The 22,300-nt window shown below is 36.2% G+C and overlaps 2 protein-coding genes across 2 annotated transcripts in view; one reads left to right on the plus strand and one right to left on the minus strand.

The window, feature by feature from the left end:
* Positions 1-3,044, plus strand: part of LOC124530910 (laminin subunit alpha-1) — a 194,244-nt gene extending 191,200 nt beyond the window's left edge. Inside the window, exons 46-51 of the mRNA XM_047105277.1 lie at positions 162-293; positions 439-585; positions 795-936; positions 1,025-1,173; positions 1,391-1,595; positions 1,889-3,044. Of these exons, the coding sequence (XP_046961233.1) occupies positions 162-293; positions 439-585; positions 795-936; positions 1,025-1,173; positions 1,391-1,595; positions 1,889-2,031 (918 nt within the window). The 3' untranslated portion in view covers positions 2,032-3,044. The remainder of the gene's footprint in view (positions 1-161; positions 294-438; positions 586-794; positions 937-1,024; positions 1,174-1,390; positions 1,596-1,888) is intronic.
* Positions 3,045-4,199: 1,155 nt separating this feature from the next.
* Positions 4,200-22,300, minus strand: part of LOC124530883 (lysosome-associated membrane glycoprotein 1-like) — a 30,592-nt gene continuing 12,491 nt past the window's right edge. The window contains exons 3-6 of the mRNA XM_047105238.1: positions 9,061-9,288; positions 8,281-8,469; positions 6,065-6,215; positions 4,200-5,252 (exon numbers count right to left, since the gene is read on the minus strand). Of these exons, the coding sequence (XP_046961194.1) occupies positions 6,073-6,215; positions 8,281-8,469; positions 9,061-9,288 (560 nt within the window). The 3' untranslated portion in view covers positions 4,200-5,252; positions 6,065-6,072. The remainder of the gene's footprint in view (positions 5,253-6,064; positions 6,216-8,280; positions 8,470-9,060; positions 9,289-22,300) is intronic.

The raw sequence follows: 22,300 nt of genomic DNA on the forward strand, positions 1-22,300 counted from the left end.
TAAAGCAGATTATCGCTCATACAAAGCAAACATAAATAGAAATTAAGGTGACGAACCTTATCTCACCCCGACTGTACAAAGGTAAAACATAAACAACTATGAAGCAGTAGTCTATATATTTGTTTATACAGTAATATGACGTTTAATTTGATCGTCCGCAGGGCTCCAAATTAAAACCGAAGCACTACACGGCGCTGTCACTGCGCGAGGGTCGTGCGCGTCTTGTGCTGCGCGGCCGGCGGCGGCGCGAACTCACACTGGCCGCTCGACTCGACGACGGACTGTGGCACACGGTACTACCGACAACAGTTCCTTTTAATAAAATAATGGTTTCTTGTAATTCTTCTTCTATAGTGAATATTTGAATTTTTTAAATAGTAATAATAATCTATAGGATTAAGTGGATGATATATTAAAATATAAGTTGTTTGACGTCAGGTGTCCGTTCGCATCTCGCGCGGCCGCGTGACGCTGTCGAGTGCGGGCGCGGCCGCCAGTGCGCGCGCGCCGCCGCACTCGCGCGCCGCCAGGCTGTTCGTGGGCGGGCCGCCGCCCCAGGCGCTGGCGCCGCACGTGCCGCATGCGGTCAGTACACGAGATGCGTTTCATTCGAGAACGGAAGTCATTGTAGCAATCCTCATATGATATTCCTGTGTAACGTCTGAAAAGCTCTCGGTTTCTTATTTTAATTGCTTAACTGTAGTGCAAGTCAAATTTCGTGTCGTGGTATACAAACTATAGTCAAACGTATGACCGTCTCGAGTGTATCTCACTCTTATGCGACCGCGTTGCAGGCGATACGCGGGGGCGGACTGGTCGGCTGCGTGCGACGCGTTTCACTCAACGGTCGCACAGAGGATCTGGTTCGAGATGCGCGCGCGCACTCCGCAGTGGGACAGTGCTTCCCACGAGTCGAACGAGGCGCATATTTCGCGGGTGAGCGACTCATTCATACAATTATTTGATATCTTGTGCTACGTTAGCAGACGTCCAAATAATATTTATTATGTAACGTTTATTTCAGGTGACGCATATGCGGAGTGGCCGGACGGCTGGACCGGTGGGGAGGGCGAGGGTGAGTCGGTGGAGATCAGGCTTCAGTTCCGAGCGGCGGCCGCCTCCGGTGTGCTGGCAGCGGCCGCGGGTGCTCTGCTCGAGCTGAAAGATGGACTGGTGAGTAATCGTCTAGAGTAATTTTGGATTTTTAGAGATGTTCGATCTGTTGACGTCACACAAAATATCAATGTCGAGTATACGTTCTTTCCATTTTGATCAAGGATGGGCCATTGAATTTGTTCTCGATAACACTTTTTGTCTGGTGTTGAACCGATGTAACAATCTATCGGGCTGCGGCGTATACACAATGGATGACACGGGCGTTGCCCCGCAGGTGGTGCTGACGAGCGGCGGGGCGCGCGTGGAGGCGGAGCGGCGCGTGTGCGACGGGCAGTGGCACGCGGTGCGCGCGCGGCTGTCGCGCGGCGCGGCGTGGCTGGCGCTGGACGCGGCGCCGGGCGAGCGCGCGCCGCCCGCGCTGCTGCCCGCCGCGCCCGAGCCCGCGCCGCGCGCCGCGCTGCACGTCGGCGGCCTGCCCGGTCAGTAACCATATATACGCCATATACGGCTGAAATGACATAGCGAACCCAACACACGGTTCTTAAAACAAGATATCAGTTTTATATCCGAGCACTGACTGTTTATAATTCATCTAGTCCTTGAAGGGAAATTATGATGAAACCACATGTAATTCTGTCAACCCAAAGCTACGTTTTAGAACATGCAACGCTTAGTTTTTATCTGAACATGTAAGAAGAGCCTTAACGAGCAGTGGTTATTTACGACTAGTAAAATATAGATTAAAAGGCAACACGAGCGTTTCACTCCGCAGAGGGCGCAGCCGAGCTGGCGGAGGGGCGCGAGAACTTCAAGGGCTGCATCCGCGACGTGGTGGTGGGCGGCGCCCCGCGCGACTGGCGCTCGGCGCGCGCACTGCATAACGTGCTGCTGGACTCGTGCCCCGTCGCCACCTGAGCCGCCGCTCGCTGCCGACTGTGCTATCCGATACGTCGCCAAAGTGCCTTATGGAGCAATAAGTTCTACATTTCATACTAGGCAAAAATAATTAAAAGCCACAAGTGCCATCGACTTCAAAGAATTAAGGTATTTTTATGAAAAATACACACATGTAATATTATACATACCATGGAATTACTACACTTAAGCATACGAGGCTATCTCTAGAGGCTGATGGAGCGATTTAAATGTAAATATTTTAAACGTAAATAACGATTGTATTTGGGGTCTCCGTTTTCCCCTACAATAATTTTGTCAATCAGTCATTATCTGAAAGAACCTATACAAATCGTTTTTCAATATATATTCAGACCGAAAGATATGCGAAACAAATAACGATAGTTATGGTAGTAAAATTACAAGTACCACAGGACAAAAAATAATCGTTTCATACATCATTTCTCTGTACAGTGCTCTCCACAGATAATGTATAGTAATTAGTGTTGTCAGCGCTAAATAAGTGTACATACATATAAGCTAACGTACTTACTAATAACAAACAGTATTCGTATGATAATTGTAAATATATTTAGTTCAATATAATAAAATGTATTTTATAATTATGATAATAGTATGAAAAAATAATATTCATCGTAACAACACTCCGTGAGTTAAAGAAGTTATGTTGTTCTTCTAAAAACATACGAGTGAAATGCGATACTTAAATTAACAGCTTTACAATCACAATAGACATGTCGGTGGCATTGACAAGTCAGAGTGAACAATTATATAATGCCGTTTTCAAAATTCAAATAATTATTCAAATTTCGAGTGTACTTAAAGTGAAAAATAAATCAGTTTAATTTTGTACTCACTAAAATGTTGACGATAGAAGTTAATACACTATTTCTAATTTAATTATTATAATTGTTCATTTCGAATATCACTTTGTGACATCGTGTTCTAGATGAGTTTCGATATTTTATTACAGAATATTTCTACTCGCTTCTACGACAATAACGATAGAAGTTGTTTTTTTTTTGTAATAAAATGATTTACTTTACAAAAGTAGTATCAAAAAAATGTATAATATTATGTAAAAGCTGAGTTACCAAGCCAGCTAATTACCTCAATTTGACTAAATAAAATATTATTGTAATTAGTAAATTGGAAGAAACTTATTAATTGTAAGCGCACTCTACAAGCGTTACAAGATAAAACGTTTTCATCAGAAACGTATTCAAAAGCGACCTCGAAAATAGTGCCAAAAGAAGTTTTACTTCAATTATATTGTAATTTGTAAACAAGAATACAATTTCACTTATGTATGAAAATCTTACGATGAAATTAATTTGCATTTAAATATATATTTAGTCACTAGAATGCATAATCAGTTACACTAGATTTAATTTCATCTATTTTTGTACATATTTTAAAAATAGGGTTCAGCTTTAATAGAAATAAATGATAAAACGCATGAAACTCAAACGTTACGTATGGAAACGTTGTAGATAAATATGACCTTGAAATTTTAAAATCCAAAAGTTTCACATCGAGATGGTACAAAACTACTCATTTCTATATTAAATTTTGATAATTGTTTTTTTTTTCATACATATTCCGCACTTCGATATTTAACGGTTACTTAAACCCAAATAATATAGACGTTCCACAAAGACCAGTACTTGAGTGCGCAGCGAATTACTCTGCGATTGGACTCATACTATCATGGCGTCAACAAGAGCAACAAGGACGCCATGCTTTCTCCAGCTTATAAGTCGTAAAGAGGGAGAGAGAGCGACAATGACGCGCTGGCGTCTTCAATCTGCCATTTAATTTTCCAGCCAATAAAGTAAAACAAAATTAACAACGTTGATTGACTCAATATCAGTCTTGAATCTATGATATGCATTATGGATATGATATGCATTATGGATATGATATGCATTATGGATAAATGTATTATTAATAAAGAAATGTTCATAGTGCATTCGCAAATCTACGTATTCGAATGGAATAGGTTATACGTCTGTCTCTCTCTATCTCCAAGGGGCGCCTCTAACCGTTTAATGTCTGCGAGTCTTTTAGCTGTAAGCGTTCGTGTTCAATAGTTTAATGTGTAAATATAATAAGTGTATATAATAGTGTACGTATTTATTGTATGAGATTCGGAAATAAAAGCCGAGTTTGGCAATAAAAAACATTTATTTTAATATAATTATGTGCACATCACAAATTGTTTCACAGCTGATCACTTCGTACTCACCGATATTAAGCAATCATTTAAAATCATCAGTATTTATGGAAGGGATGGAAGGGATTCTTTGTCACGTCAGAGTGACGAAGCGGTCAGCTCGATTGCCCCCCATTTCACCCACCCAGTCAGTCACACCAATCAGGATGTTATCTGGACAATTTCTTTATTAAAAACCCATTAACCAATAAAACTAACATTTATCTACTACATACAATTGAAACTTAGATACAGACTAAACGTTTTAAATAATATTGTCTCATGAAATCGTCCAGAATATTTATAATCAAATATAGAAGATAGTGTATCAGTAATGTTCATTAATTCTTATTTATATGGACAAATATTAAATCACAAAATTGTTATAATTATTTATTATACTGAAGTATAATATTTTTCGAATCGAATCTTTGGAATTGATTAAATAAAACTCGACAAGCTTAAAATGATAGATTGTTTAAATTTTTTCCATTAAAACTAGTATATAACATCACATTTTTTATATATTATTCCGTTATCATTATACATAGACATTTTTAATTCGCACATCGAGACTTTATCAGCGAATTATTTGATCATTACGATCTCGTTTCAATAATTAATTGAATTTATAACTAAGATATAAATGAAATTTTAGAAAAATTTACAAATTATATATTTATTACGATTTTTTTTTTGCAAAATTGAGATTATATCACTCATACGATATTGGATACTATAGATGGAACTAATACATTGTTTTTTTTTTTTTATTTTTACTAAACATGTTCGATAGCGAGTGTTGCCATATTAAATATTGAGCAATTAAATGTTTTAAAAAAATATTAAGGTCTGTGACGAGTCATTTATTTTTACATAATATATCATAGCATTTATCGAAATAAGGTCTATAATTGTGTAAATATTTAATGCGATGAAATGAAGATTTATTGATGGTTTTAGTTCTATGCTATTTTACTACGTACGTCGATTCTCCATATTCCATCTGAAAAATTAAGTAAAACACATTTATATTATGTTTGTCATAAACTATCTCAGAAAACTATTATTGTATTCGTGCTTTACACAAATACATTCAATTAATTTTAAATATAGAGTCGATTTTTGCTACAAATGACTTTGAATATTCATATTATTTCACCCTTAATCAAAATCTTTGGTATTGTATACGATAAGTGTTCACCACCGTCCACAGACAATGGCACTGCAAGATATTTACCATTTCTGATACAGCCGATGCGCAAACAGACACGACTAAGATGTTATTGGCCCTTGTGCCTTTAGTTACAGAGTCACTCACCTTTCAAATAAATACACAACAACACTGAGTACTGGTGTTTAGTGGTAAATATCTATATAAAGTATAGTACGACACAACTTAGATGTCGCATCGGCAAAATTCGTAAAACCGATCACATCCGAATTAAGCACACTATCCCAAATTATTAATATTTATCTCTCACGCGAATATGATCTTTGCACAAACGTAATAACTTGTAATTTCATATGACCTAATATATTCGTCAATTTGACGCGTCGTTTTACATGCACTTGCTTTCTCTGACACGTGAATCTATAGCGACGAATAGCGTCGAATGGCGCGATAGGGAGCTATTTCTATTGGTCGTGTAAATCGGCAGTAATCGGTTTTATTTTCATTCCATTGCATTTTCCGATGCTACCTCTAATTTGTTTCTTACTATAAGTAAAGATAAGTGGGTGGTACTTTCCAGTTAATCATGGAATAGAACGGTACTATTTAATGAAGGTGTAATGATGTATTGGCACCGGGCTCACCTGCTGGTCTACATGGAGAGGTACCCGCGCGCGGCGGAGCGGCGCCGCCCCACCAGGTAGGCCACCAGCACCACCACCACCAGCCCGCCCAGCGCGCAGCCCACCGCGATGGGCACGGCGTCCGGCACGTCGCCGCCGCCGCACTCGCGCGCTGCCCACACACACACACACATGGTTAAATCACCACCATCAAAAGTAAAGTAACAGCCTGTAAATTTCCCACTGCTGGGATAATAAATATAAATATAAATAATAATAAATATGAGACAACATCACATACATTACTCTGATCCCAATGTAAGTAGCTGAAGCACTTGTGTTATGGAAATCAGAAGTAAGGACGGTACCACAAACACCCAGACCCAAGACAACATAGAAAACTAATGGTAATCTACATCGACTCGGCCGGGAATCGAACCCGGGACCTCAGAGTGGCATACCCATGAAAACCAGTGTACACACCACTCGACCATGGAGGTCGTCATGGAGGGATAAGGCCTCCTCTGCCATTAAGGAGAGGGTTTGGAACATATTCCACCACGCTGTCCCAATGCGGGTTGGTGGAATGCACATGTGGCAGAATTTCGATGAAATTAGACACATGCAGGTTTCCTCACGATGTTTTCCTTCACCGCCGAGCACGAGATGAATTATAAACACAAATTAAGCACATATATATAGTGGTGCTTGCCTGGGTTTGAACCCGCAATCATCGGTTAAGATGCACTCGTTCTAACCACTGGGCCATCTCAGCTGCACCACCATCATGCCGACCAAATTATACGGGATGCGACCTCTTCACTGCTTGTACAAAACCGTTGAGTGGTTTGAAAGAGTTATCGGAGTTGCAGACCGGTAGAAGGCGACTATATACTATTCACAGATAGCGGAAATGGCCAAGGTCTAATAATTATCTTTGCGTTCAAACTATCATAGAAAAATGAACAAGCTATAAACCTTATGTACTTTGTATGTATATACGTTAATATGTTATTTACTCAATCTTTCGTAAAGTCTAAATTTTGAAGTCGGTTAAAGAGAATCAACATTCTGACTGATTTCGTCCCCAAATCCCCCGTATTATATTTAGCAGTTTCCTCAAAATAGTTTCTTCCAACGATAACTTAAAATATATTTACTAATGCTACATAAAATATAAACAAACGGTAAAATAGTTAGTCGTGCTAAATCTACACAACTAAAATTATCTTCCTTATTTGCAGCCGTTTATTTATACAGTAATGTTAATTATAATAGTCTATATAAATCGCTGACTTTCGGTTATCGGGCGTAACGTGCCTACGCTCCGATAACAAATACAATAATAATCATTTACATGTGACGTCACTTACACATACTGTACATTTATTAATAATCTAATTTGTATTTATAATAAAACATGTTCATTTCTAAATAAAACTAGCTGCCAGTTTAGACATAGTCTAAAAATAATAAGAATTTTATTGACTTCCAGCGCCATCTACCGGGTCCACAAATACATATTAAAAAAAAACATTGTAAAAGGTCCTATCGTTAATTAAGGAGTTCAGTTACATATAAACATACAGAAGATATAAAAAAAGGTAGGCGGACAGGCCAACCGGTAGATGGTCACCATCACCTTGGGCGTTGTAAGAAATATTAACCATTCCTTACATTGCGGTAGCGCCACCAACCTTAATATGCAAGATTTTATGATGGAGCTATGTATATACCTTTACAGAGGTGAACATGAAAAGAAAGAATAAACAACAGCCTGTAAAATTAATTGGGCTAAAGGCCTCCTCTCCCTTTGAGGAGCAGGTTTGGAACATATTCCACCACGCTGTTCCAATGTGTGGAAAAGAAAAAATACTGTGAGGAAAATGCATGAGTTGGATTTGTCAAGTTTACCTCTACTGTCTTGAACAAAACGATGTCTCCAAACTCTCACATTTAAACGGGAAAGAAAAGATTCATCAATCAAAATCAAAATCAAAATAAACTTTATTCAAGTAGGCTTTTATAAGCACTTTTGAATCGTCATTTTACAATTAAGTGAAGCTACCACCGGTTCGGAAAGTAGATTCTACCGAGAAGAACCGGCAAGAAACTCAGTAGTTACTCTTTTTTAACATTTAAAAAATACAACGTCATGTTAATTAAATACAATTATTTCAATTAATGTATCCTGCTTGGAAGTCAACAGGTAATACTCAAAGGTTGGTAATACTCACCGGCGCTGAAGGATTTGTTGGTGGAGTTCCTGAAGGCCTCCTCCTGGAGCTGCGAGAGCGTGAGCGTGGCGACGACGCTGGTGATGTCGGCCGTCATGTTGAGCTGCGTGGGCGGCCCGCAGCGGTACGACGACGCCAGCGACGTGCGCCACTCCACGCCGTGCCACAGCTCCACCGGCTCCTTGGACGCTGCCGACGAGACATAGCAATATTATAAAACTATACGAATACCACAAGTATAAATAGCCTAAGAACTAGCGCGCATTGGTAACTTTTGTCACGGTGACTGCTTCGTCACTCTTATCCGTGAATATGTACAGATGCAGACAAAAATGTCACCCAATTGTCACGTCTTAACGTGCGCGCACCTCCATACATATTCACGGACTCGACAAGAGTGACGAAACAGTCACCGTGACAAAAGTTACCAGTGCGCGCTAGTTCTTAGATAAATTATTGTCACAATATTGCGATTAAATAATTTCTTGGAACCGTTGCAGTTTTTCACGCCAAACACAAAACCATTGATCCCTATCACACAGTTCCATAAAGAAATATATTTCATCTTCGGTTTAATTAAGGCGTGTATAAAAGTACGGCCAGTTGTTTATTATCAAGAGCCATCAAGAGGTAATTTCAGAAAATTTCTTCGAAGAAATGGCTAGAGAGAAATGACTGGCGTATTTCTTTCAGAAGAAATGGAAAATAGCCGATGTTGAAATAGCATTCCGAGAATGAACATTGCATAACACCATATACATAAAAATACAATTTACTCACATGCGTCAGGGAACACTTCCGCCGCGAGAGATACATTCAGATTCTGGAGAGAGTACGTCCTTGTTGTTTCATTTTTGTGGAAGATCAGCACCATGTTGTTGAACGTTGAATCCGTGGCGTTGCTGACCGGCCAGCTGATGTTCAGCCATTGGTCTGTGCTGTTGCAGCTTCCGTCGACAACCATCGCTGATGTTGGCACATTGAGGAGGACGTAGGCAAGAGAAGTGGCTGTAAAGAGGAAAAAAAAAACATTTAATCTTATGCATTAAATAAAACGGGTGATGTTTTTGTTCGTGGAATTGTTTGGTGGAAGAAAGTGAGCAACCAGTGGTAAACGTATCAACAGTACCCATAGATATTTGTACATTTATAAATAGTAATCCTTCCTCACTAATGCATCATTAAACTTGGGGAACAAGATACGTCTATGTATCTATAGTTACACTGGTTCATTCACCCTCAAAACCGGGACGAAACAACTACTGCTACTAATGTTTTGCACTATAATATCTCATTAGTCATGATTTATGTCTGATAAAGACGTCACATGGGACAAATAATCTATTAGATCTGCCTTCGTGTTTTAGTTTAAAATGCAATATTGTTCAGTCTATATAAAGACACAAAAGTCTACAGGTTACGATGCTTGATTCAAATTTCAAACCAATAATATGTTAATAGGAGCACTCCGGAGCTTCAAAGCCACAATGATTAAACTTCCGAACGCGAAGCCTTTGTTACTACCCTGAACTATATCCACTCGAAGTAATAGAGTGCAGTTGCATGTCCGCATAAAAGCACTCTATTCCTTGCATTGGATCCCTTGGGAATGGTCAGAGTGGTCACAATACAGGGCTCGTATAATTGGATACAAAATGTTTATAATTTAGTCACCTTGTGTCTTCAGTTTGTATAATAGATATTGTATAATGAACTAAGCCTAAATCATTGTGAGCTGTCTTTATATACGTAACAATTTATACAACGGCAGCTATACATCAGTAACTATAAGACACCATGGCTTAAAGTAAAGTAACAGCCTATACATTTCCCACTGCTGAGATAAGGCCACCTCTTCTTTTAAGGAGAGGGTTTGGAACATATTCCACCACGCTGTTCCAATGCGGGTTGGTGGAATGCACATGTGGCATAACTTCGATGAAATTAGACACATGCAGGTTTCCTCACGACGTTTTCGTCACCGCCGAGCACGAGATGAATTATAAACAAAAATTAAGCACATATAGGTAGTAGTGCTTGCCTGGGTTTGAACCCGCAATCATCGGTTAAGATGCACGCGTTCTTACAACTGGGCCATCTCAGCTCATTGCTTAACAAACGAAAATCTATCATCGGCCGCACGACAGGGACGAAGTTTCTTTACCTATATTACTCCAGATTTCCCTGATTTTTGTATAAAATAACGGACAGTGATATTAGCGAGATTAATTGAAAGATACGAATGCAAAATTGACATTTAAATCCCGCGTGGAAGAAATAAAGGTCGCCTAGCATTTTGTATCATAATATTTGATTCTGTTTACTTCTGGAATTCGTTGCGTACTTATGCAATTTGTATTCCAGTTCAACTGATGAATTAATAGGTGAACAATTAAACGTTGCGTACTTTCTACCGTCGCTGATAATCTCAATCGATTCAATTGCATTAGTAAAACTAAAATATCTAAAAATAGTCAAAGAGCCTTGAAAAACTAGTTTCACTTAAAAGGAAATACACTTAGATCTAAATTTATCTCGTGAACTTTGATCAAAATTGGTTTTTATCATTTTCACTATCACAATTGTTATAATGAGTAATATTGAACACGATTTATATTCAATTAAATTCATAACATTTTACATACGCAACTGTGTAGTTTTAGTGTAGTATTTTACTCGCCAATGTTTTTAAGGTTGCTTACTAATAAAAAGTTGTTGACACAATTTTATCTTTGTCCCTCTTATGTCAACTTACTACTGTTAGAAAGAGAGAAATATATGTACAAAACTGTACTCTGTATTTACGTTACGTTTATTTACCTAACTTGTTATTATAATATAAATAAATTAAAGTTGTTAATAACAGTTTTCCTCGTTCAGTGACGTCACTGAAATTGAATGACTGCATTAAAGTATAAACGAATGTTTATATTTTAAATCGTGACATTTTATAACGTTACCGGTACATGTTTTAATATTATTTCATGTTATTTATTGTTTGAATATATCCTACATATATAAGCAGACACGTGTGAGTAATACGTGTCATATAGAATAAAATACGGTATATAAAATAGTAAAAATTTTTAGTACGACACAACTTCCGAATTAATTACGCTATCCCAATTTATCAATATTTTTTTTTCTTACGTGAATATGATTTTTACACAAACGTAATAACTTGTAATATGACCTCATATATTCGTCAATTTGACACGTCGATTTACATCCACTTGTTTTCTCGGGTTGAACTGAAGCGAGAATCTATAGCGACGAATAGCGTCGAATGGCGATATGGAGGGCTTGTGTCAATCGGCAGTGATCGGTTTTACGAATTTTGCCGATGCTACATCTAATTTGTGTCATACTTTACGTTAAATCCGTGAGAAAAGTACAATAATTATTTGAACTATGTTTGTTTATATAAACACAATGATATTTGTCACATCATCCTTTAGAGTTATATCTAAACATATTTTGGTAATCTCTCGGTAAAGTCCAATCAAGTCAAAATAATCAGTATGTCCCTAAAATAACTTTATAATATTTTCCCTCTTTGATATCCCGAACAAGAAAAGCATTCGACATCTCGACTTATCATCTCAAACACATCACGTCTGTAGTACTTACAACAATTAACAAAAACTATCCCTACTCACACCACAAACAAAAATCGCTTAATATTGATAAACTTTTACGTAGTCCTTACGAGTTACTCTTACATAGCAAACAATTGTGTCTTACATGGTGATAAATCGATGCTATGTACTCATTACTTTAGTTCGCACTAGTTCTAACAAACACTCAATAAGCAAACGCTAAATAAATGTTTCGTCAATACACAACCTGCTTGTTTTAGTAGCGACGGATGCATCAATAACTATGTCCACCAGAGGTATGGTGTATCGTTATTAATCTCAACATAGTATAAAAAAAGTGTCTTCAACTGTCTCAATGCTTAGATCTTTCACACTAAGCAACGGATTTTAATTCGGTTTACATTAAAAACCAGAATGATTCGAGACAAAGAATTTTATGGATAATAAATGCACATAGAGAAAAAACATGAATTTCACACCGAAGTCTATGGGCGATTGTGACCACTTACCTTACCCATCAGGTACACTTACCTGCTTACCTACTACATAAAAAAAGCATTGAAATAAATGCTATTTGTTCTTCAATATTCACATTTGGATGCACCAAAACATGCAATGTTTGCACTATTCATCATCATATCCTGCCTTAGTCCAAGTCAAAAATATTTATTCAATACATAAGTGTTACACTTGATAGTCAAAAATCTACCACCGGTTCGAAAACACCCCGGACCTGAAAAGAACCGGGGTGACCGAAACTCAGCGGGAATTAACTAGTCATTAATTGAAGCTATATAATATTAACCAAGTTTCAAATGTTAATTATACTATGAATTACAAAATAATCCAAAGTCCTAAATAAAACCAATTACTTTTGTCACGGTTATTACCGTGATAGTGATATTTCTCTATTATAATATCTAACTAGCTTTGCCCGCGAATTCATTCGCGTTTAAATTTAACAAGTTATTGTTGTAGCCTACGTTACTCTTTATTACGAAAGCTATTTGCCTGTGAAAGTCCCATCAAAATCGGACCAGTAGTTCAAGAGATGAACCGGAACAAACAGACAGACAATCACACATAAATTGAAAAAAAATTATTTATGTACCATGTATACACACATGTGCATCTATTAATAAGCAGGCATTTTAATATTACAAACAGACACTCCAATTTTATTATAAATACAGATTATATTAAAATGAAGGCTACCTTTAATTATCAATTATAAATGCAATTATATATTAAATTGCATATGATTCATTGACTTTTTCTTCGTATACCAAGAGAATATTTATTGAATAGTATTCCAATCAAAGAATTAAACTTTCTTATCGATTAAATTAAAAATTTAAAAGTAGGCCGATATGTACGCCTAATAAAAACGAAATAGTAAATAATTTCAATACATTATTAATTAAGAAATAACTTACTAGTTGTCATTTGCGGCTTTGCTTGCGTTTTAGGGTTTTGCCGTCAAGTCGGATCGCAGGCAACGACTAGTAATATACATTGCTGTGTTCCGCTTAAAAGGAGATAGGGCCAGTTCAATTACAAGGAAGACAAAATTCCCATAAGATAAAAAATTCCTATAGGTGATTGGCGACGGCACTTTTTATCGGGTCCGTTGCTTCGAAATTCTTGCCTTTACTCAACAAATCATAATATACATATCCATACATATAAGAGTAAAAAAATTAAAGACACAAAGAGGTTTTACTTTTTTTAAGAATAAAACAAATAGCAAATGAAGCCATTGTTTGGTACCCTATCGCTTTCAACTCGAATACAATTGTGATACCGAATAAGTATACACACAGCTGCAAATATAGACATTAAATTAAATCTTATAGCCGAACATAGTTAAGTACTTTAACTATCTTAATATTAATTAGTTAAACTTAATTTTCGCATACAAATATATAATATGTATGTTTATTTATTTTTCACTACATAGTATAAAACAAACACTTTACCAGTCTGTCTGTCCTTGTATACACAAGGATAGAGGAGCTTATACTTAAACTACGTAGTTTAAATTAACTTTGTATGCTGATTACTGTTAACATCAATCAAAGACAATAGGATTTAGACATAGACAATTTTAATAATAACAATAACACGTGTAGTCTGTTACTGGACTATCTCAGATTCACTTCATTATCATTACATAGTATGTATAAAACGCTCATGTCTGTCCCTATGTATGCTTAGATCTTTAAAATTACGCAACGGATTGTGATGCTGTTTTAATAGATAGACTCATTCGAGAGGACGGTTTTTGTATGTAATAATGATGAACAATATAGTAAAGAAACACAAATAATGTTAAAAGTTTCAAATGTGATGTCGTATATAAACATATTCTGTAGTATATTTACATTAAGTATTATTATTATGAGCTGAGATGGCCCAGTGGTTGGAAAGCGTGCATCTTAACCGATGATAGCGGGTTCAAACCCAGGCAAGCACAACTCTAAATATGTGCTTAATTTGTGTTTTCAATTCATCTCAAGCTCGGAGGTGAAGGAAAACATCGTGAGGAAACCTGCATGTCTAATTTCATCGAAATTCTGCCACATGTGCATACCAACAACCCGCATTGGAACAGCGTGGTGGAATATGTTCCAAACCCTCTCCTTACTGGAAGAGGAGGCCTTATCGTAGCAGTAAGAAATTTACAGGCTGTTATTTTACTTTTTACTTTACTACTAAGTATTAGTATTGCACCCGAACGGGGATGGGGCGGGTCGCTAGTTTTACATGAAGCCGACAATATTAATATTATTATCAACGAGTGTCACTGAATCAATACAAATATCTGTAAACGAGGCGTGTTCCGTGAGTCATGCGTTCTGCTTGAATACTCGTGTTTCACTGTTGCAATCTATAATAATATTATTATATTAACTTTGTCTATCTGTCGTTCTTTCACGATCAAACCCCTGTGCAAACTTGAACTCCAAGAAAGAAGATAGAATATTTTTTGACTAACACATGACAACCGATACTCATAAACGCGAGCAAACCCGCGTGTGACTACTTGTATTTTATAGTAACGATATTAATTGTGAAAACGCGTTACGACCTTATGAATATAACAACAACAGCCTGTAATTTCCCACTGCAGGGCTAAAGGCCTCCTCTCCCTTTGAGGAGAATGTTTTGGAACATATTCCACCACGCTGTTCCAATGAGGGTTGGTGGAATACTCATGTGGCAGAATTTCTATGAAATTTGTCACATGCAGGTTTCCTAACGATGTTTTCCTTCACCGCTGAGCACGAGATGAATTTTAAAGGCAAATTAAGCACATGAATCAGCGGTGCTTGCCTGGGTTGAACCCACAATCATCGGTTAAGATGCACGCGTTCTAACCACTGGACCATCTCGACATCTTATGAATATGATTTGATACATTATTTACAGCTCTTATCTAAAATAGTATGTACCTAGTCAAGTTTCGCGGGAGCTTCAATTAGACTTTTTAAAAATTTATTTAAAAAATCAAATTGAATTTAAACAGAAATTAAAACTTTAGTACAAAACGAATACATGTGACAGAATTGGATGCCAATCATATTATGATTTGTTATGCTTAAAATTAAACAACGTAAAATTTAAGGAATCGGCAAGTTACTGGAAACTTGCCGATGGTTTGGTTCCCAGAGATTCCTTAGTCAGAAGAAACGGTGTTCTGCGCAACATACCTATTAAGTAAATACAAATAAAAGTACTCATATAAAAAAATAAACAGATTCGAACCGAAAATTAATAACAGGAAAAATTAACATAATTGCGTTTACAATTATAAAAGTACTAAAAAAAATTATCGATTTTCTGTAAAACGATAACGAAACGAAAACATAATACCTAATTAAATAAACTTTTACGTTGTTTAAATCGGACTAGCCGTTTTCGAATAATCTGTAAACACAAATAAAAAAAAAAGCATTTTCAATTCAGTAACATAAAACCTCTTTCGTATTCCAAGACATAATAAACTTGGATATTGAATTGATTTAAAATCTATATATATATTCTTTATTGCACTAAAAAGACATTACAGAAAATAATAAAATAGAAAAAACATGAGCAAAAATCTATTCACCCGATAAAAGCATTCGAACAATCTATACTAATATTGTAAATGAGAAAGTCTGCCTGTTGGTGTTTCACGGTCAAACCACTCAACCGAATTTGATGAAATTTATTATGAAACAAACTTGAACTTCAAGGACGAACATAGACTACTTTTTTGCCTCACACCAAATCAATCAATCCCTACAACGCGAGAGAAACTGCCGGCAACACTAGTTAATAATTATGCGAATATATTAACGATGATCTATATAACTATTCTTAGGTGGAAAAGAAATCGAAACTCACCGTAGAACACGATTGTGAAATATATCTCGAGTCGGTTTTCAATATATCGAGAAGTAGAAGTCATAACTTAATAGTATTAACCAATGATGTTATAGTAAACAGATATGTTATTAACGCGCAAAAAGTGAAGACTAGAAAACGACCTAATTGGGACGTCTGCCTTTAGTTGCTTTTCGTAGTAATACGTTATAATACATCATAATTACGTAGTAATACGTTTTGCGTAATTAAAACATCTAGTTATCCCTTTTACTTATTGTTTTTATCAAGCTATCCTTTTTTCTTTTAACGAAATGTAAAAATAAACTAAAATAAACGGTCACCGGCGCGGCACACTTTTTTCTGTTGTTTAGTATGGATATAAATTAAATACTCTATTGATATACAACATGACATTTAGTTAACGGTTGTATTTCGTGGATACGATTAACGACCTTATTGATTAAGTAAACCCTTGTTTTGTAATGCGAGAGTTGAGTGGGCTGACGTCATTGTTATTTACATCGATTGACAATGAAACGTGTGCATCAAGCACTCTCTTATCTCTCTTCCTGATACAAATTATATTTAATTGATAAACATAAAACAAAAGTGAATACAAAGCGTTTCACACTATCGGGAATTTGTATTCGCTTTTACTTGAAACTATTTTGTTTAATCTATATTATTAATATTATAAATGTGAAAGTAACTCTGTCTGTCTGTGGCACGACCAAACCACTGAACCGTACCACACACCACAGACCACATACCACAGAGTAAATTTCATGAAATTTACTCTGTGGTAGGGCTTTGTGCTAGCCCGTCTGGGTAGGTACCACCCACCTCATCAGTTATTCTTCCGCCAAATAACAGTACTCAATAATGTTGTGTTCCGGCTTGAAGGGTGAGTGAGCCAGTGTAACTAGAGGCACAAGGGACATAACATCTTAGTTCCCAAGGTTGGTGGCACATTGACGATGTAAAGAATAGTTAATATTTCTTACAGCGTCATTGTCTATGGGTGATGGTGACCACGTACCATCAGGTGACCCATATGCTCGTCCGCGTACTTATACCATAAAAAAAAAATGAACTCCAAGAAAGGTCATGGGGTATTTTTTGCCTAACACATGACAACCAACGCCCTGAAACGAGAACGAAGTCGCGGGCGACTACAGGTGTTAAATAATTACCTCGCACTCGATCAGCCCTTTGTTTCAACATATTTTATCACTAACACCGTTTAGCCGACAACCATTAGCCATCATTTATTTCATTGCATGTCATGTTGAAGCTTGTATAATATCAACTCTGACGTAACATCCACTATATGGCTTTGCAAGATATTAACTTACATGGCAAACAAGCGATCGTCATGATAATTGGCATCTACTTTTACAGCTATTAATGAGTCGAGATGGCCCAGTGGTTATAACGCGTGCATATTAACCGATGGTTGCGGGTTCAAACCCAGACAAGCACCGCTGTTTCACGTGTAATTTGTCTTTATAATTCATCTCGTACTCAGCGGTGAAGGAAAACATCGTGAGGAAACCTGCATGTGACAAATTTCATAGAAATTCTGCCACATGTGCATTCCACCAAGGCGCATTGGAACAGCGTGGTGGAATATGTTCCAAACCTTCTCCTCAAAAAGAGAGGAGGCCTTTAGCCCAGCAGTGGGAATTTACAGGCTGTTGTTGTTTACAGCTATTGACATTTTTGTAATTACTTATATGCCAGGCATATAAGTAACAGCTGTCACCTTAGAAAAATACTTGGTATTCTAATCAGGCAGTAAAATAAATGGTGACCCAGAGCTCATTATACTTGACGTAAGTCTGTAGCATTTTCAAGACAGCGCTCACAACTTCTAACATCCTAACGCCTCGAGACTGTGTTCTCTTATACAATATACAAGTTGAGAACTTGATTTTGAAGTTTTCTTGTTTCAAATCACAAAGCTACGATTATGACATGACGTAGAGCACTTCAAACATCTACTCATTAAACCTGACCTACATTTTTCTGCTTTCCAAGAAAGACATTTTTACTAGTTTGATCATCTCTAGTCTTTACCAACACCTAAATTTATTTCCGTCAACACGTTTTACAATCACTTGAAAAGTCTTATCGAACGAAAGAAAGGCAGACAAACTTCATTCATCTACATATACTTATATTTTATATGCAAAAGTAACTGATTATGAAACATGAAATTTGATGAAATTTGTTATGAGGCAAGTTTCAACCCCACGAATAAACAGCGTAGGCTACTTTTTATACCTAACACCTTACGACAAATCCCTTAAACGTTAGCGAAGCCGCGTTTAACAAATATTTCATCAAAATATGACATTAAAAATTTCCCTCCTCAAATATCTCATTTCCCTTTAAATCCTCTTTAGATAAGGATATTATACCACCACGTTAGTCTACTAAGAATCAACTAAGCGGACATGTAACGTACGAATAAAACGTGAAACTAATCTGACGGAAAAACATTTCCATTACGCTATAAGCGTCGAGTGAATAGCGATTACTTTATTTTCTTCCACTTCGCCAATAAGGCTTTCGAGATGGATCTTAAGAGTCTTTGTTGTTCGAAATTGAGTGATTATGTTCTCAGCTGGCAGTGACCCAAGCCAGCGAGGTCAACTCATTTCAATCAATATAAGTACACGTATCCTGGCCAAAACTGTATCATGTTAGCACTTATATGTCATATATATTGGAGTTATATATACACATAATATAAAGATCCGATCATATAAGCAATAAGAACCTGATATAATCGTCATATTCAACTAAGTATCAATATCCAATTACTGTTTTTTAATGAAACGCTCTTAACTTCATAACTTATAACTTTATAACGTTATTATCATTAGCCTTAAGTAACAAGTCAATGGATTTTTAACTTCTACGAGCTGTAACCAAAAATATTAGGATGTGACTCCAGATGGTAATTTGGCAACAGTTCCATTTGAATGGTAGATTGGTACTGTAAGGAATGTCAATAATTTCTCATATCACCAATCGAAAACCAACCTTGGGAATAAGTATACCCCTTGAACTATCAGTAACACTATTTCACTATATAAATACAACCAATACTAAGCATTACTATTTTGCAAGGGATTATATGAGTTATGATACCTACTCAGCAAGGCTTTCACAAGGCCGTACCACGAAGTAACTGTATTTCCATTAATAATTGAAATTGGAATATTTTTTTCATCTATAACATACCACCCAAAGGTTATCGGGGAGAGATCGCTTTCTTAGCGATAAACCGTTGTAAAACCAATCCCAATCGAAGTAGGAATCAAGATAGACACTACACTTTACGCATATCAAGCGATTTGCTAATAACTCAGCTATATTGTGCAATACTAATAGTGATTGATTAATGTATCTTTATTTATAATACAATACTATCACACTTTATCACTTTAATTTTTCTTCCATTTCGATAACAATTTCGTCGACGTTTAAAAGGCATTTCGACGACCTCCGTGGTCGAGTGGTGTGTACACCGGTTTTCATGGGTACGCCACTCCGAGGTCCCGGGTTCGATTCCCGGCCGAGTTGATATAGAAAAAGTTCTTTAGTTTTCTATGTTTTCTTGGGTCTGGGTGTTTGTGGTACCGTCGTCACTCCTGATTTTCCATAACACAAGTGCTTTAGCTACTTACATTGGGATCAGAGTAATGTATGTGATGTTGTCTCAATATGTTATACACAAAGTTATACACAAATATGTTATGTTATACACAATTTTCGCAAATCCAAAGAGAATATCATATATCAAACTCGCGTCCAATCACATCGCGTTAATTTGCTATCAAATGGCTTTATATGAACAAGGTATAAACACATTAATTTTACCTGTGTTTACAACTATCCTTGTTGAATTTACTTATATGCAATAAGTATGTTATACATTATGAAATAGGAAACAGCGTGAGAGTTAAAAATGCAGACACAATAAAATAACATTGAGAATATAAGATAGGCGAATGGCACGAAAATCACGTCTGTGGTGATACAGATATAACAAAAAAGTATAGGATCGAGTTTTCATCACAACGGCCTCTCAGAGCAGATCAGAGTGACTTGCGGTCTGAGTTATGTAAATATAAATTTAAAATAAAAACACCAGGATTCCCCTTTTGTAATATAGCTTTAAAAGAAACAAATCAATGTACTAACAATAAACGCATGACTCACTCTGACGTAATTGAAAAACTAATTATTTATAACAAGACATACTTGTATCTTTGTTTTTTGTAACAATTTTTTCTTGGTTTTTAACAATTATATTATTATTAATACACATTAAGCATTACATTAAATCTATGCTAATATTATCAATGTAAAAGTCACTCTATCAGTTTGTCTGTCGCTCTTTCACGAACGAACCGCTGAATCGAATTTGATGAAATTTGGTATGAAGTTGGTTTCAATGGTTGTGGAAGGACGTAGGTTACTTTTTTGCCCAACACGTGACAACCATCCCCTTAACTATATATATAGCCGCGGACGACAATTAGTATAAGATATATTTGAAATTAAGTGAGATATAGATTTAACGATCTGAGTATAGGTATTTGACGATTTACACAAGGCGTCTGACAGGAGCTTAATGCGAGTCGCTGAAGATTAATCACAGTGGCGTGCTATTGAGGCTTATGTCCAGCAGTGGACGAAAAAAGGCTGTTGATGATATGATGATAATGATATAGATTTAACAATTTATTTTAATTGTTCCCTAATCCAATAATTTAAATCGAATCGAATCATTAATAGACTAACTGTTTATAGGAGTTATATGAAGTCGAGCGTAAAACAAACAATCATAAAGTTATTTTTTTATTTCCGACAGCGCAACCTTGACTGATAGCGCTTTTATATCATATAATATATAAACATGAGAACATATAAAAATAACAACTCAACATACAGACTGACTCAATATATTTTATTGCTTGGGAAACGGTCATGTCGCATATCCTCAAATGGTAGTTAGGCAGTCTCCCCCCCTTAACGATAAAACACAATGCGAGTGTTATTACGGAACATACAACAACGTCATGAAGATATGAGTAATATTTCAAATGAATTTATATTTTTATATTAGGTTATAAACTACAAATTGAACCTACGGCTTTACCCGCGCGAAGTTTACAAAACTTTACCTATGGCATACAAAACATCACCCAAGATTTTACACCCTCAAGGGGTGAATTATAAAGCAACCTATTTCTTTTTTCGAGACTATATAGTTTGACTATATATCAAATTTTATCTAAAACAGTTCAGTGATATGAGCGTGAGGTGACAGAGAGTTAGTTTCACATACATGTATAATATTAGTATACTAATAACTCTGTCTAACTATATATACTAATGTTATCTTTAGATAACAATATCAGCTCATTATAACTCAAGAAAATTAAATTCACAATTGTCACGTGAGTAGTCTAAATTAAATTAAATGAAACAACTTCGTGTAACCGTCTGGCGTGTATTGTTATATTACACACGCTTATTCCATCTCACTACTCAAATGCGCTTGCATTTGCACCTGTGACAGATTTTCATCCGACACATGCAGGTAAAATAAAAGTAATTAAAACAGCAATGAACAAACTCGAGCATTTGAAAACTAAAACTTACAAGTCGAACTGACCATCAAATTTAGCAAAGTTGTTCCAAAGTCAAAATACAGATAAAAAAATTAGGTGTACAAATAACTGTACAATACATATACCTTTTAAATGCTTAAATATTCTCTGTCTGAATGAAGATTGTCTACGGAAATATTAAATACTCAAAATCAAAATCAAAATAAACTTTATTCAAGTAGGCTTTTATAAGCACTTTTGAATCGTCATTTTACAATTAAGTGAAGCTACCACCGGTTCGGAAAGTAGATTCTACCGAGAAGAACCGGCAAGAAACTCAGTAGTTACTCTTTTTTAACATTTAAAAAATACAACGTCATGTTAATTAAATACAATTATTTCAATTAATGTATCCTG

Source organism: Vanessa cardui, chromosome 7, assembly GCF_905220365.1.
Source record: "Vanessa cardui chromosome 7, ilVanCard2.1, whole genome shotgun sequence".
In the NCBI taxonomy this organism is placed as follows: Eukaryota; Metazoa; Arthropoda; class Insecta; order Lepidoptera; family Nymphalidae; genus Vanessa; species Vanessa cardui.